Here is a 12,500-nt window from a genome sequence, read left to right on the forward strand (position 1 = left end):
GGTCGCAGTCGCATCAGTTGGAAAAGGGAAAGGCTAAAAAGGCGGGGGGTAGGGGGGAGTGGCGTGGAAGGGCACTCATATCCAGGGTGCGATTTGTCAGAAAACCAGAGGGGGAGATATGTTTCAGATTTCGAGCAATATCAATGGAGTTACATTAAATTGTGATTAAAATCATGTAGTAAAAGTGGTGATATCAAAACCAGAAGGGGGGACAATCCCCCCCATCCCCCCCTACAAATCGCACCCTGCTCATATCAGTTGGAAAAGGGAGAAGATAAAGGCAAAGGGGAGGGGAGAGGGAAGGATGGAGGGGCTAAAAGGGGAAGGGTCCAGTCAGGGCGTGCACCCCGCGGCACTTGCCGAGAGATACTTGGGAATTACGGACCCCGCACTTTATGGCAGGCCAAGACCCCTGGCGGAGGCAAGAGAGCAAGAGAAGGCCCTTCTTCTCTCTGTGAGAGACTGGAGAGTCATGACCCGGCCCCTCGGGGGTCTGTAGAGGTTATGGTGCTACGGAAACAGTTGCTCTCCCTGTGGAGCACTGGAACATCAGAGGAGAGATTGCCTCGACTAGAACAACGGAATAGAGAACTGGACATACCTATATGATAAACTATCATGTGAATAGAGCATAGAATAGAATGTGTGTTTAACAAGAAACAGCAGGTCTATAGACCTCTGATCTACAGTGTATTGTTTTTTTTAAATCTTTTTGACTTAATTCATGATAGGACAGTGAAGGTGGTGACAGGAAGCGAGTGGGGAGAGAGACACGGGGAAGGGACGCAAAGGACCTGGGCCGGGAATCGAATCCGGGTCAGCCGCATGGCAGACGAGCACCCTACCTTTTGGCCATGGCAGGGATAATCTACAGTGTATTGTACAAAAAACAGACTATGTAGGTCAAAAAATATGTCACTATTTCCGTGTGGAGACAAGACGCTGTCAAAGCGAATTAGTGATTGCTATTTACATGACATATGACTGGAAATCCAGATGTGAGAGTCTCCTCTCCATCATGGCAAAGGAGGAAAATATGTGAAGCATGTAGTATGTTTTCTGTTGTGTTCAACCTGAGGTTAAAAAAAAAGGTCTGACCTAAAAAGATGACTGCGTCAACAGATCCTTATATTAGAGGCAAGGAGCGGCATAGCTACAAGTTGTGGCCTCTCCTAACATGGATATACAGTAACTAAACATATTTGATTGTAATATAGTACGACATATACTAGTAATATCCTAATTCCTAATCCTAATAGTAACATCCTTGTCCCCAAAGGTCACCTTGTCAAGACTTAGCTATTGGAAACATCTGAACTCCCTACCCCCTAGCCCAGTGACTTAGACAAGCCCACCTAGCGGCACAAAATATTCTCGCCTGGAGGGTTGGTCTATCATCGCACCATGGGGGTAAAATCATACCTGGACCATGACATTAGTCCTCCAAATCACAACACTTCTGTTCTGTTTGAATCTGTGTAAAAAGTGGTTGGGGCTCTGTGACAGCATGGCTTCGCTGTCCTATTACGTGCAGTTAAGTAATTTGAGCCGGTTAAAAACTTGGACCACTGGTTCCACAGCTTTTTCGATGGTGCGATACCAGACTACACCGTACGTTCTGGCTTGCCAGACTACCCACATTTAAGTGGGGTGTGATGATGTGTGATAGAGCCGGGGCTGTTGCACCAAACTCATAGGTAGGATGAGCAAGTGTCTAACCAATGCCTCTGCGCAGAACATGACTCGAGAGAGCTGCAATGAATCAGATCGCTGACTCCCATGACATGCTTAGTGTAGCCTTTATCATCTTTGTCACATATCCGTACTGCCTATTATGCTACATTTGGATATGAAGGAATGGAGGGTGGCTTTGGATGTTGGGTGGCTGTGGGCTACTTATTGCCTGGTTATCACCAGACGATCTCATAAGTGAGATAGTTGGGAGGCTACATATGGAATTTCTCATATGAAAGGTACCCCATGCCCATGGGTGTGATTAGGTGTTGTATCTATTCAAACAAACTGCAGTCACCATCTTTCTACCCCTCCCCATTCTCTGATTGACTCCCAAAGATCTGGTGTCCTTGCTGAGGGATTGAATCCATGCTGTCTTTCCGATCGGAATGATTGTGCAAAGCACCACGGTATATCCCAGGCTAGGCTACTTACGCTGTCCGCAGTGGGCTCCTGTGTACCCCTTAGGACACTGGCAGTGGTCCTCCATGCACGCTCCACCATTCATGCACCTGATGCTACACTGCTGGGCTGCAAAAGAAAGCACAAGGGTGTCAGTCATATAGCAACTCAGTATGGCCCCAAAGGCAACATGAAAGGCGATTGTGCAAATGGGCTGCACACATGAAACATTAGGAAAATACAGGTTGTGGTTTTCCAGTAATTTCAAGCAGGGGTGTGGTGTTGGAGACCGTTTAGGATATATGGTCCTCGTCACCCCAGAAAGGCAAAGCTTAACAGATTTCTCTTTTTTTGTCTACACGTCGTCCTGTTGAGTCAACAGTATTCATTTCCCATTTCCAAACCTAAGGGGATTCCAGTGAAATGATTCCAGGGGGATGAAAGCCATATAAGCTCACTCTGTGGCTTGCGTGGTCTGAGAATTGGACTTTTCCATGACCATGGGGTGGTGGTGGTGATGGTAGTGGTGGTCATATATGAGAGAGAGAGAGAGAGAGAGAGAGAGAGAGAGAGAGAGAGAGAGAGAGAGAGAGAGAGAGAGAGAGAGAGAGAGAGAGACTTACGGGATTTAGCTCCACAGGCTGGGGCGATGTGGCCACTTGGACAAGTGCACATGTTTGGGCGTGAGCAGAAGCCATCTCCACAGCTGTTTCGGCATATGGCTGAGGGGGATAGAAGATGGACAAACACAGCTGGCATCAAACACAGAACATGTAGCCTATGTGTCAGGACGCGTGGATAACTACATTATAGGCCTAATCATCAATTAGAACAAAATACCATAGCTTAGCACTTTTGTGGGCTAGTCGCTACACACGAAAATACTTCAAAGCAATCTTTTAACAAATCAGTAAGGCTACATTCGTGTGGTGTACATAACCCCACTGCTAAGTTTAAGACTGTTTTTTTTTTACCTGTGCCATGTTAAAACGTTGAAACTTGACAACATGCGCTCAGCTGCAGCTATCACCCAAGCGCCAACTGTTAATTTCGGCGCGCACTGACATCTAACCTGCGCGCTCCAATGCTCCACTGACCACCTCGTGCAGAGATCGTTGGTTATAGACAACATCTGGTGCTCTACTTACGCACGATACACTGGTTGCCCCCTGGCAGCGTTTTCCATCCCGGGCAGCAGTAGGAATGGAAACGAGATCCACACACATTTGGTCTGTAAAACAGTGGGAATACGCCGTGTTTGTAATGTTACATAATTGGACACCACATTTTATTGACAGGATCTAGACTTTGACATTTAGTCGAAGTATAAATAAATAGCCAAAATAAATAAATACACAAACACACAACAACGCAACGGGAAAGGGGAGAGCGTTTCTACTTACTTCGCTGAGTGCTGGCAAGCAGTAAATAAATAATACGAACATGTTAATTACTCACAGTCCGGAAACTTCACGCTATTACACCAAAAGAACTGTGTATCATCCATAGCCTAATAGCTCACATAGGCTTCCTCTCATCAACACTTCTCAGGTGTATAAGATAGGTATAGGTTACTGCACTGTTATAAGCCCAAACTCACATAGGCTACTGCACTTTCTTACCAATTACTTGCGAAGAACACAAGAAAACAGATTGGCTTATTTTCCTCGCCTAATGGCACACTTTGCATTGATAAATGTGGCCACTGAGAAAATTCAGGAATTTCCCTCATCGCGACATGCAAATTAGCAAAAGCATTTAAAAAAAAGATCAGCAGAGAGACACTGGGAAAAAAGACTGGGTCTTTGCAAATATTTTCAAATCAAACTTCCTCAAGAGACAGCGTGATTCTGCTGATGTTAAACAACGGCCTCCAAAATAAGAGACTTCACCTCAACACTTCGCCCAGTCTTACCCTGTGAGCGCATCCTGTTTTCCTCTTCTGCGCACCCTGTTGCTGGCCGTAGAACCATCAGTACCCGCAGTCCTCCCGTGATTTTGAGGCATCTGTCCCATTGCGATATTAACCATAGTGCCAAATAAACTGGCATACCCAAGCACAAAACCCACAGTCCACTTTATATGCATCCTTAAAACCTGGATTTAATGTTTATCAATTCTGAAAAATAACCTCTCAATGAGCGCGTATCAACTTCTCCAACGTTGGTTACAAAACGTCCATTTTTGTCAAAAAATTCCCAAGTAAGGAGACTTGCAAATGCGCGACCAAAGTAAACAGCGCAATAATAACGAACGATTTTGCATTACTCTCGTCAGAAAAATGTCCAGGCAGCCATGGCAAATGCAGAAAATCTAAGATCCAGAGAGGGCAGGTCGAGGAAAAACTCCAAAGGCAAGAGAGCGTAAAAGTGCAGAGGTTGAAACGCCGTGGCTGTTCAGTGCGCGGTGGAGAGGCTCCGGTCAGTGATAGTGCGTGTGCTTCTGCTGTCAGATGATGCGCAAAGTCACAGGCAGCAGCTAGTGTCCACGGAGAGAGAGCGCGCGCGCGAGAGAGAGAGGGGGGAGAGAGAGAGCAGGTTATGCTGAGCAGCACCGGACAGAAGAATGCGTCCCTTTAGCTAACTGGCCTCTGGAGAATTCTCTACACGTGTCTGACATGTTTATCTACGCCCCACGGTAGAGTGACGTGATTTCTGCCCCTGGGCAGAGATAAGGCGATTTTTATCGCGTGGCACGAGAGCTAGGTAAACTATTCAAACCTTAAGGGGTAGCCTAGACGTCCAGTTACACATGAACCAAAACTTTTTGTCTTTCCTTAGAAATATTCTCACTCCAGAATGACAGAAAAAAATAAAGCGCAAGACAGAACGCCGTGGGTGGTCGTTAATCTGATTGTTTACCCAGTTCACAATGCTGCTGAATTCACCCTCCCATGCATGTGTGCTGTATAAAAACGAATGTGTAATTTGCCCGTCTGTCAGTGAGCGCTGTTAAACCGCCCTTTGGCATGTCTGCCTGTAAAAGTAGGTCTTCAAACACTCCCGAGGCTGCATGCTGTGTTGAAATGAGGAACTTGCTCACCGAGAGAGAGGAGTCTTTGAGGTGTAGGGAACATCCTCAGCTTACCGTCTCTTAATTAAAAAGGCAACGGGAAGTGCTACATATTATTACATCACTCCAAGTGAAACGCGTCTGTAATTACAAAACACTTCAATAGTCCTCCACACCCTCCTGTTTAATTTCATCATGAAGTCTTTCTACTCCAGCTGTGGGGGTAAAATACGTCTTTCATTGCCCCCTACAGGAGATGGTTGAAAATGTTTGAGGGGCCACAGACACAGATGCATACTTAACACTGTAATACAGAGTTATTAGTTCATATTTGTCGTTGGATCTACAGGAGTGTATCTCAACAGGGTTTCTACAGCCCCCCAGGGGGCATTGATGAAGGCCTAGGTGGGTATTGAGATGAATAGCCTACAGCCGAGAGATGGTGTGCTTAGTTACCAATGGAGGGCATTTGCCTATTTAAATTTGGTTAAATTTAGAGGGGGGGGGGTGTTGCGTTGGCATGCTTATGATCATGCTTATGGTTAAGTGGGCATAGGGAGGCTTATGATGAGGTCAAGGGGCCGTTTGTTCAAAAAAGGTTGAGAACCACGGATCTATATCCCCCTGCATGAAAACATGTGATTACATCATTGCCAAACTGTGATGAAGTTCTTAGTGTTCTCCATTTACACCAGTTAAATGATTTGGAGTTCATTGGAAACTATTACAATGTATTCATTATAGACCTAAATAGACCTATATCCTTACAACACACCTTACAACTGCCATTGCCACTGTTGCTGTGACAAGCTTATTATATGGGGGTTGTGCCTTTGGTGATAAACAATAGCTATATGTGAAAATGCACATAAGTAACAATATCCATGCTATAAAAGGATAACAAGAACAACAACAAGAACAGATTTTAAATAAACACTGTTTTAATAGATAAGCTTATTAATGTACTCGACTAGCCCAAGGTCAGTCTAGCCGACTTGAAGAAAATCAATTTGTCCTCATTGAGTGGGTGGATTTCGGGGTTTATAGAGGACCATTTCAATTAAAAAAAACACACAAAGCAAAGTAAAAACGTTCTGTTGTTTACCCACAAATACTGGGTATTGTCAAGCTTATAGATTGCACAGCTTTACAATGAAGACTTTCAATATAAAGTTAGTTCTCCATGAACACACAGCAGATTTTCCTCAATAACATTTGCATCCAATATGCAACAATATAATGACAGATCATTGTAATCATTTAAGGTAGCAATGTTAATTTCTTATGGGTTAGACATGGGACGGCACTCTTTTACACAACAGTGTTCATTTCATGTCATTGCATTAAGGCTTCAATATAATCAGTAGACAGATTTTACTTAAATTCCCATTGCATAGAGAAAAATAAAGCTTCATACAGAATACCTCTTCTTGGTAACCTATACAATTGGGATAAAATCAGAATTTCTTTCTTCAACTTAACATCTTCTATTTCCAGTTCCTCATATCACTGTATAATTACATCCATCTAAAATGCCTTACTGTCACAAGACAATCTGAAATTATATTAGTAGAAATACTTCAGCGAAAGACATACAGTTCCTCTAAATTAAACATATTTTTTAGTCACAGTGACCTGTGCAGCTTGGAAATCTATTGAAAACCAGAATCTTAATGTAAACCATGTCTGACATGTACATAATTAATGTTTGACCCATAGGGAATTGCCTGTAGTTTGCAGATTTAATATTATTCAGGTACAATACTGTGACATACAGTGGTATATCATCAATGTATAACACTATATATGCATACAATTGTAACTAAACAAAATGCTGAATGGCATCTGATATGTATTTAATACGTGATAGGACAAAAAAGCTACCCCGAGATAAACATTTAGTACAGGCTGCAGGCTCAGAAAAAAGCTAGTCAGTGTAGAGATGAAGCATTTGCAGCCCCCAAAGTAGTTGCTGCTGTCACTGCATTAAAGGGGTATGCCACTATTTTGGGGCTTAATACAGTTAAAATCGTTGGCTGGGGTTTATAAAGGTGGTAAAGTGTTTTATTTTTCATGTTAAGCGTTGTCTTGCTTTAAGACAAGTTAAAAGAGGGAATATGTCGCTAAGCTAGTGAAAGTCAATGGATCCGTGTAGCATTGAATGCTACACGGATCCATTGACTTTCACTGGCTTAGCGACATCCCCAAAATAGTGGCATACCCCTTTAAATAACAACCAATATTTTTTAAGTTTAAGTCACACTTCTCTATATACAGGTATGAAACAAGAGCCAGAGAATGGCAACCTGACCCTCTTGCCAATACCTGATGCGTGTGATGTTGTGTTTTTGGTGCCACCCTCTGGCGACTCAAAACACTGCGGATGGACACAGACAGAGAGTGCCTTGCAATATGCGACCTTGACTCCTCCACTTACCTCCTCCACTTGCTTCTCTCCTCGTACCAGGAAGTAATATGTCATGATGACATCACTGACAACAGCATTATATTTCAATATCTTGCAAAAGCTCAATTGTAGAGTCTTTTTCTCATTTGCAATTGGGATGGTGAATGAAAAACAGTCCCTCAAAAGTTGTTGTGGCTAGGCTGACAGCTGGGAAACTTTATCGTTTTCTCCATGGAGGAGGGGCCAGGAGGCGGGACGAGGAGACAAGCGCAAGTGGAGGAGGCAAGGTCGCATATTGCAACGCACTCAGACAGACAGACAGGCAGACAGACACGTTGCAATACCTGGCCCAACCCCTTCTGAGGAGACAGGTTAAAAAAAGTGTAGGCTAAAATAAAATACATGTGCTGCTCTATGCAATATTAACACACAGTGAGTCTGAAACACATAGGATTTTAAAGTCTGTTTGAACCATCTACTTTATACTATAAAAGAGCCTGTGACTTACAATCCTATTAAAAACATATCTTGATTGATTCCCAATGGGTAACAAAAGCAAACAATTCCAACACTGCCCTCTAGCTGTGAAAGGGTGCATAATCATTTGAAGTGTTCCGTATAGTTCATCACTCACTGTTGATAATGATGACTGTCCACTTACGTACTAATGGACAGCTCAAATGAAAATAACACGTTTCTGTGGAATAACAAAGTACAGTATCTGTCTACTTATGAAATTATATCTGTTTATCCTTAGGTAGCGCTTCACTAGTGTACTTTGTAAGCGGAGGAGTTTTTTAAACGTCACATTGGTTAGCCTACAGTCGTATCTTGCCTGCGAGGAGGTCATCATGCACAGCCTGAGTGAGAGGGATGTAATCCTTCTGGGAGAGATCCAGGAAGTAGAGCGGGTCTTGGATAGCCGCAGGACTGAAGCCCTCCTGGACCAGTTTCCCCTTCTGCTGCTTGAAGGTCTCTGTGACGTCTATGGAGGTCTGTGGATGGGGAAGCATGGAGGACAGAGAAACACAAGAGTTGTAAAATCTGTATAAAAAGGGGAAAAAAAGAGTGCATGTAGGAAAAAAGGATCTATGTCTATGTTAAAACTTGATGGAATTGTTTGACCATAGGAAGAACTGTGATCCTCTAGAGCAGTGGTTCCCAACCTTTTTCTTCAGGGACCCATATTTTTGCCGTTGTAAGCTTTGGTGACCCAATCGCATGAGCGCCCGCACGAGAGGGAGTCACATGATACTCTGTTGTCTGCGGAAACTCATTGATTATCATTTTATTCCTCAATTTTTAGAATAAATGTTTAATGTATCACTTACATTTTGTTGCTTCTATGCATATTAGTTTAAATGCTTTGTCATTTATTCAACATGGGCTACAAATGGCATTAAAATCAAACCCCTTAAAATCAAGAGGGCTTTGCGACCCACTGTGGATCTCTGGCGACCCATAGGTTGGGTCCCGACCCATAGGTTGGGAACCACTGCTCTAGAGGGGAAGTTGATGTAATGCCAACAAACAATGTAAGATGATGAAAGACTGGGCTACTTCTCAGTGACTAGACCCAGGGATGACCGGAGCACACAACATACTATTCGAGGTTTTTAATTTTTTGAAAATTCTACGGTCATTCTACGGTCTGGAATGTGAGCACCACGGGCTGAAGCGCAAGACATCCTTCCTTTAAACAATGTAAGATGTTTTGGATACAAGTGTCAGGTAAGAGTAATGTAATGACGTGGAAAAAATGTATGCAATTGGAGAGATGCGTTTCACAGAATTGTACAAGCCAAATGTTAGCCTTTCTCCATCTGTACTCAAACTCACACTCACACTCTTATCTCCCTCTTTCATGTACGCACACACACAAACACTTTTATTTATTTATCTTTTGAAAAGAAGAGAACACAAAGAATTGTACTCTCTTATATACTCTTATAATGTATACTCTATCTAATATACCATGTCACCATGGAATTAGCAGCTTTCCTTAATGTGACAACGTTTCGGCCTGCCGGCCTTCTTCAGGCCGGCAGGCCGAAACGTTGTCACATTAAAAAACTGTTTATTTAACTTGTGAGTGTGCAGCACCTCTCTCCTTCTACAATTGTATTTTCTGGTTGCCAGCACCTCTGTTTCTGGTGTGCGTTTTGCACCTCCACTCATTAGCAGCTTTCCTAACATTCCATATTTAATTGTTGAAGTCTGCTGCTGGCAGTGACAGCGCAACCAGCTGCTACACACAACTGCCACACACACTTCGCTTCATCTGCGAGATAGCCTTTACACCTGCGACAAAAACCAACATGCACTAGTGAGATGTAATAAAATAAATCTTGAGTACCACTAGTGTTAATTACGTAGTAACTCTTACTTTCCCTAATAACACCAGAACTGTAGAAGTCTTTCAGTTGAGTACAGTCCAGTTGCTGATATACGTATGACTAATATGGTGCCATTAGAAAAAAAAAACGTTATGGCCATGTAACATGTACTGCACAGTATAGTTAAAGTGACACTGTGTGAGATTTTTAGTTGTTTATTTCCAGAATTCATGCTGCCCAATCACTAATGTTACCTTTTTCATGAATACTTACCACCAGCATCAAATTCTAAGTATTCATTATGACTGGAAAAATTGCACTTTTCATACATTTTACATTTAGCAGCAAAAATGACTGTACTTGGACCATACTAGAAAATATTTGTTTATTACTTAGTAAACGTTCATGTAAAGATCAAATTTGGCAATAGGCAGCCCAGTTTCAATGAGCAGCATAGTTGCAGTACCTTTTTTGACCATTTCCTGCACAGTGTCCCTTTAAATGCAAAGAAGAGCAGTGTGCAGTGATTTACCTCCTTTACCTTGGATTACTTTGACTGCACATCGCCAGCCCCTAGACACTGGTTGTGCACAGGGACTCTGCTTTGAGCCCTCTAGTACTGTTTTCAGGCTGACCAGTTACTGTGCCGGTGCCCGCACATGACTGTGTTACTCGGATGAACCTGCTGACGTCCACATTGCTGTCACGGTTCATGGACAAAAAAAGAAGTATTTTTTTGATTGCATTGCGAACCAAGTTTCCAGTTTGTGAACGCTAACATCTGTGGCGTGAACATGCAAGGCCAGTTCGCTATTAGGTGTGGGAACGACCACCGCCACGTTTCCCTGTCGACCTGAATGCGGCATTTGTGTGCTTTACCTCCAGCCTGAGGAACCAGGGCCAGGCGTATGATGGCAGGTTCTGAACCAGATGGTTGTACAGCCTCTTCCCATCCAGCTCCACGTCTGGCTTCAGCACAAGGGCTGCCATTCCTGCTTTTCCTTCATTTCCTGCCAATCATGAAATTAGGAGATCATTGTTTAGGCATGAATACTACTACTAATGTTGTGAGGATGTCTTTACTATGTACTGATCCGCTGTATTTATTTATGTACACAATGTTAAGAAACTCTACTTTAAAGAAAAAAATCTGCTTCAGTGTACTTTTGAGTCTCGTACAGTATTTTACATGGCTGTGCTGGGTTCTAAAGAACAACTGTGGTGGTATCAACATTATATGCAAACAATAAAACTTAAATTATTTATTAAAAAGTCAACTTTTGAGAAAACAACATAAAATGCTATCAGTCTTAAAAAACCTGCATTTACACACCTGGCACTGCTACCCCATACACATTCACATCCTGCACAAAGTCAAGAGTTCCTAGGATCTCAGACACCTCAGTCGTAGCCACGTTTTCACCTTTCCACCTGCAGGAAACACACAGAAAGTCAAACCAAGCTCAACAACAGTGTCTTCTGTATATCACACAACATATAACATGCTATAACACTTTATTCTTTCTGTGGCTGCATGCAGGAGGACACAGGGGTCAGTTGTCCCGGGCCCAGAGAGAGAAGGGGCCCAAAATTGGGTCCTCATTACATTGAATGTATTGGATCTGGGGTCCTTTGAAATTACTTTGTTCCGGGCCTGGCAAAAGCTGTCAGCAGTATTTTTTGAAAAAAGGTTCGCACACTCCTTTGGATTTTTTCTTCTTAAGTTATTATTTCTTCTTTTTATTCATTCATTCATTGGCAATGACGTTTTGACCTTGTGCGAACCTTTTTTCAAAAAATACGTAATCTTTCAGCACCAGGGATTGTGCACAAGTAACTCTCTACAAGAAAAGCTGTCAGCAGCCCTGGCTGCATGTACAGGAAACGGAATTCTACTACTTTATAACCATCCATGAAATGTCGGCTGATGTTCAATTATTTGATGAGAACTGTTCCTATCTTCTTAGCACCACCAAACCATAAACTGACTACTTCCACTGATATGCCTGGCCACACTTCAGCAACCCTACAGCTTCACACAGACTCCAAAGCCTAATGGAGATCGTAGGCTTGGCTGCCTGTCTTACTGACTCCATGTGTTGCTCTTCTATAACACTAGATGGCACTAGTGAGCTGGAAGTTACGGCAGGAGGATGTGAGGAGAAACAGATGAATGTAAAGAAAGAAATGCATGCCTTTGGGGCAAGGAAGGAGCACTCCCCACTGGGGAGAAAAAGGGAGGATTACGAGACAGAGATGAAATTCACACAGTCCCGCCCTGATTCAGTCACAGTTCCCCGAACATATATAACCAAAAAAAGCAGATTCTACGCTGCTGCTCTATTCTATTCTATTCTATTCTATTCTATTCTATTCTATTCTATTCTATTCTATTCTACTGTTCCAATGAGAAGAGGACAGAGCTTCATGTGCATGAGCATGGCCTTTTATAACAGCACATCAATTTCACAGCACACCCATTTTAAATTGGGAGTGGGAAGTACACATGTGAATTATTGCGTATATATATATATAGACATCCTAAGGAGAGTCAGGTGTCACTTTCTGGAAACCCCGTAATGGAACATTAACAGTGAACTATAGATAAA

The 12,500-nt window shown here is 42.8% G+C and overlaps 2 protein-coding genes across 4 annotated transcripts in view; both read right to left on the reverse strand.

Annotated features, from left to right (window-relative positions):
- LOC134458306 (fibrillin-2) overlaps nucleotides 1-5,076 on the reverse strand; it is a 174,354-nt gene extending 169,278 nt beyond the window's left edge. For 2 of the 3 annotated variants that reach the window (XM_063210537.1, XM_063210535.1), the window contains exons 1-4: nucleotides 4,052-5,076; nucleotides 3,285-3,367; nucleotides 2,760-2,858; nucleotides 2,170-2,265 (exon numbers count right to left, since the gene is read on the reverse strand). In XM_063210537.1, the coding sequence (XP_063066607.1) occupies nucleotides 2,170-2,265; nucleotides 2,760-2,858; nucleotides 3,285-3,367; nucleotides 4,052-4,224 (451 nt within the window). In that variant the 5' untranslated portion in view covers nucleotides 4,225-5,076. Of the gene's footprint in view, nucleotides 1-2,169; nucleotides 2,266-2,759; nucleotides 2,859-3,110; nucleotides 3,185-3,284; nucleotides 3,368-4,051 lie in introns of those variants that run through there. The other variant, XM_063210538.1, reaches the window with a different exon arrangement.
- Nucleotides 5,077-6,088: 1,012 nt separating this feature from the next.
- LOC134458307 (long-chain fatty acid transport protein 6) overlaps nucleotides 6,089-12,500 on the reverse strand; it is a 21,601-nt gene continuing 15,189 nt past the window's right edge. Inside the window, exons 8-10 of the mRNA XM_063210540.1 lie at nucleotides 11,225-11,322; nucleotides 10,771-10,901; nucleotides 6,089-8,550 (exon numbers count right to left, since the gene is read on the reverse strand). Coding sequence (XP_063066610.1) covers nucleotides 8,374-8,550; nucleotides 10,771-10,901; nucleotides 11,225-11,322 — 406 coding nt within the window. The 3' untranslated portion in view covers nucleotides 6,089-8,373. The remainder of the gene's footprint in view (nucleotides 8,551-10,770; nucleotides 10,902-11,224; nucleotides 11,323-12,500) is intronic.

This window comes from Engraulis encrasicolus, chromosome 11 (genome assembly GCF_034702125.1).
Source record: "Engraulis encrasicolus isolate BLACKSEA-1 chromosome 11, IST_EnEncr_1.0, whole genome shotgun sequence".
NCBI classification, from domain to species: Eukaryota; Metazoa; Chordata; class Actinopteri; order Clupeiformes; family Engraulidae; genus Engraulis; species Engraulis encrasicolus.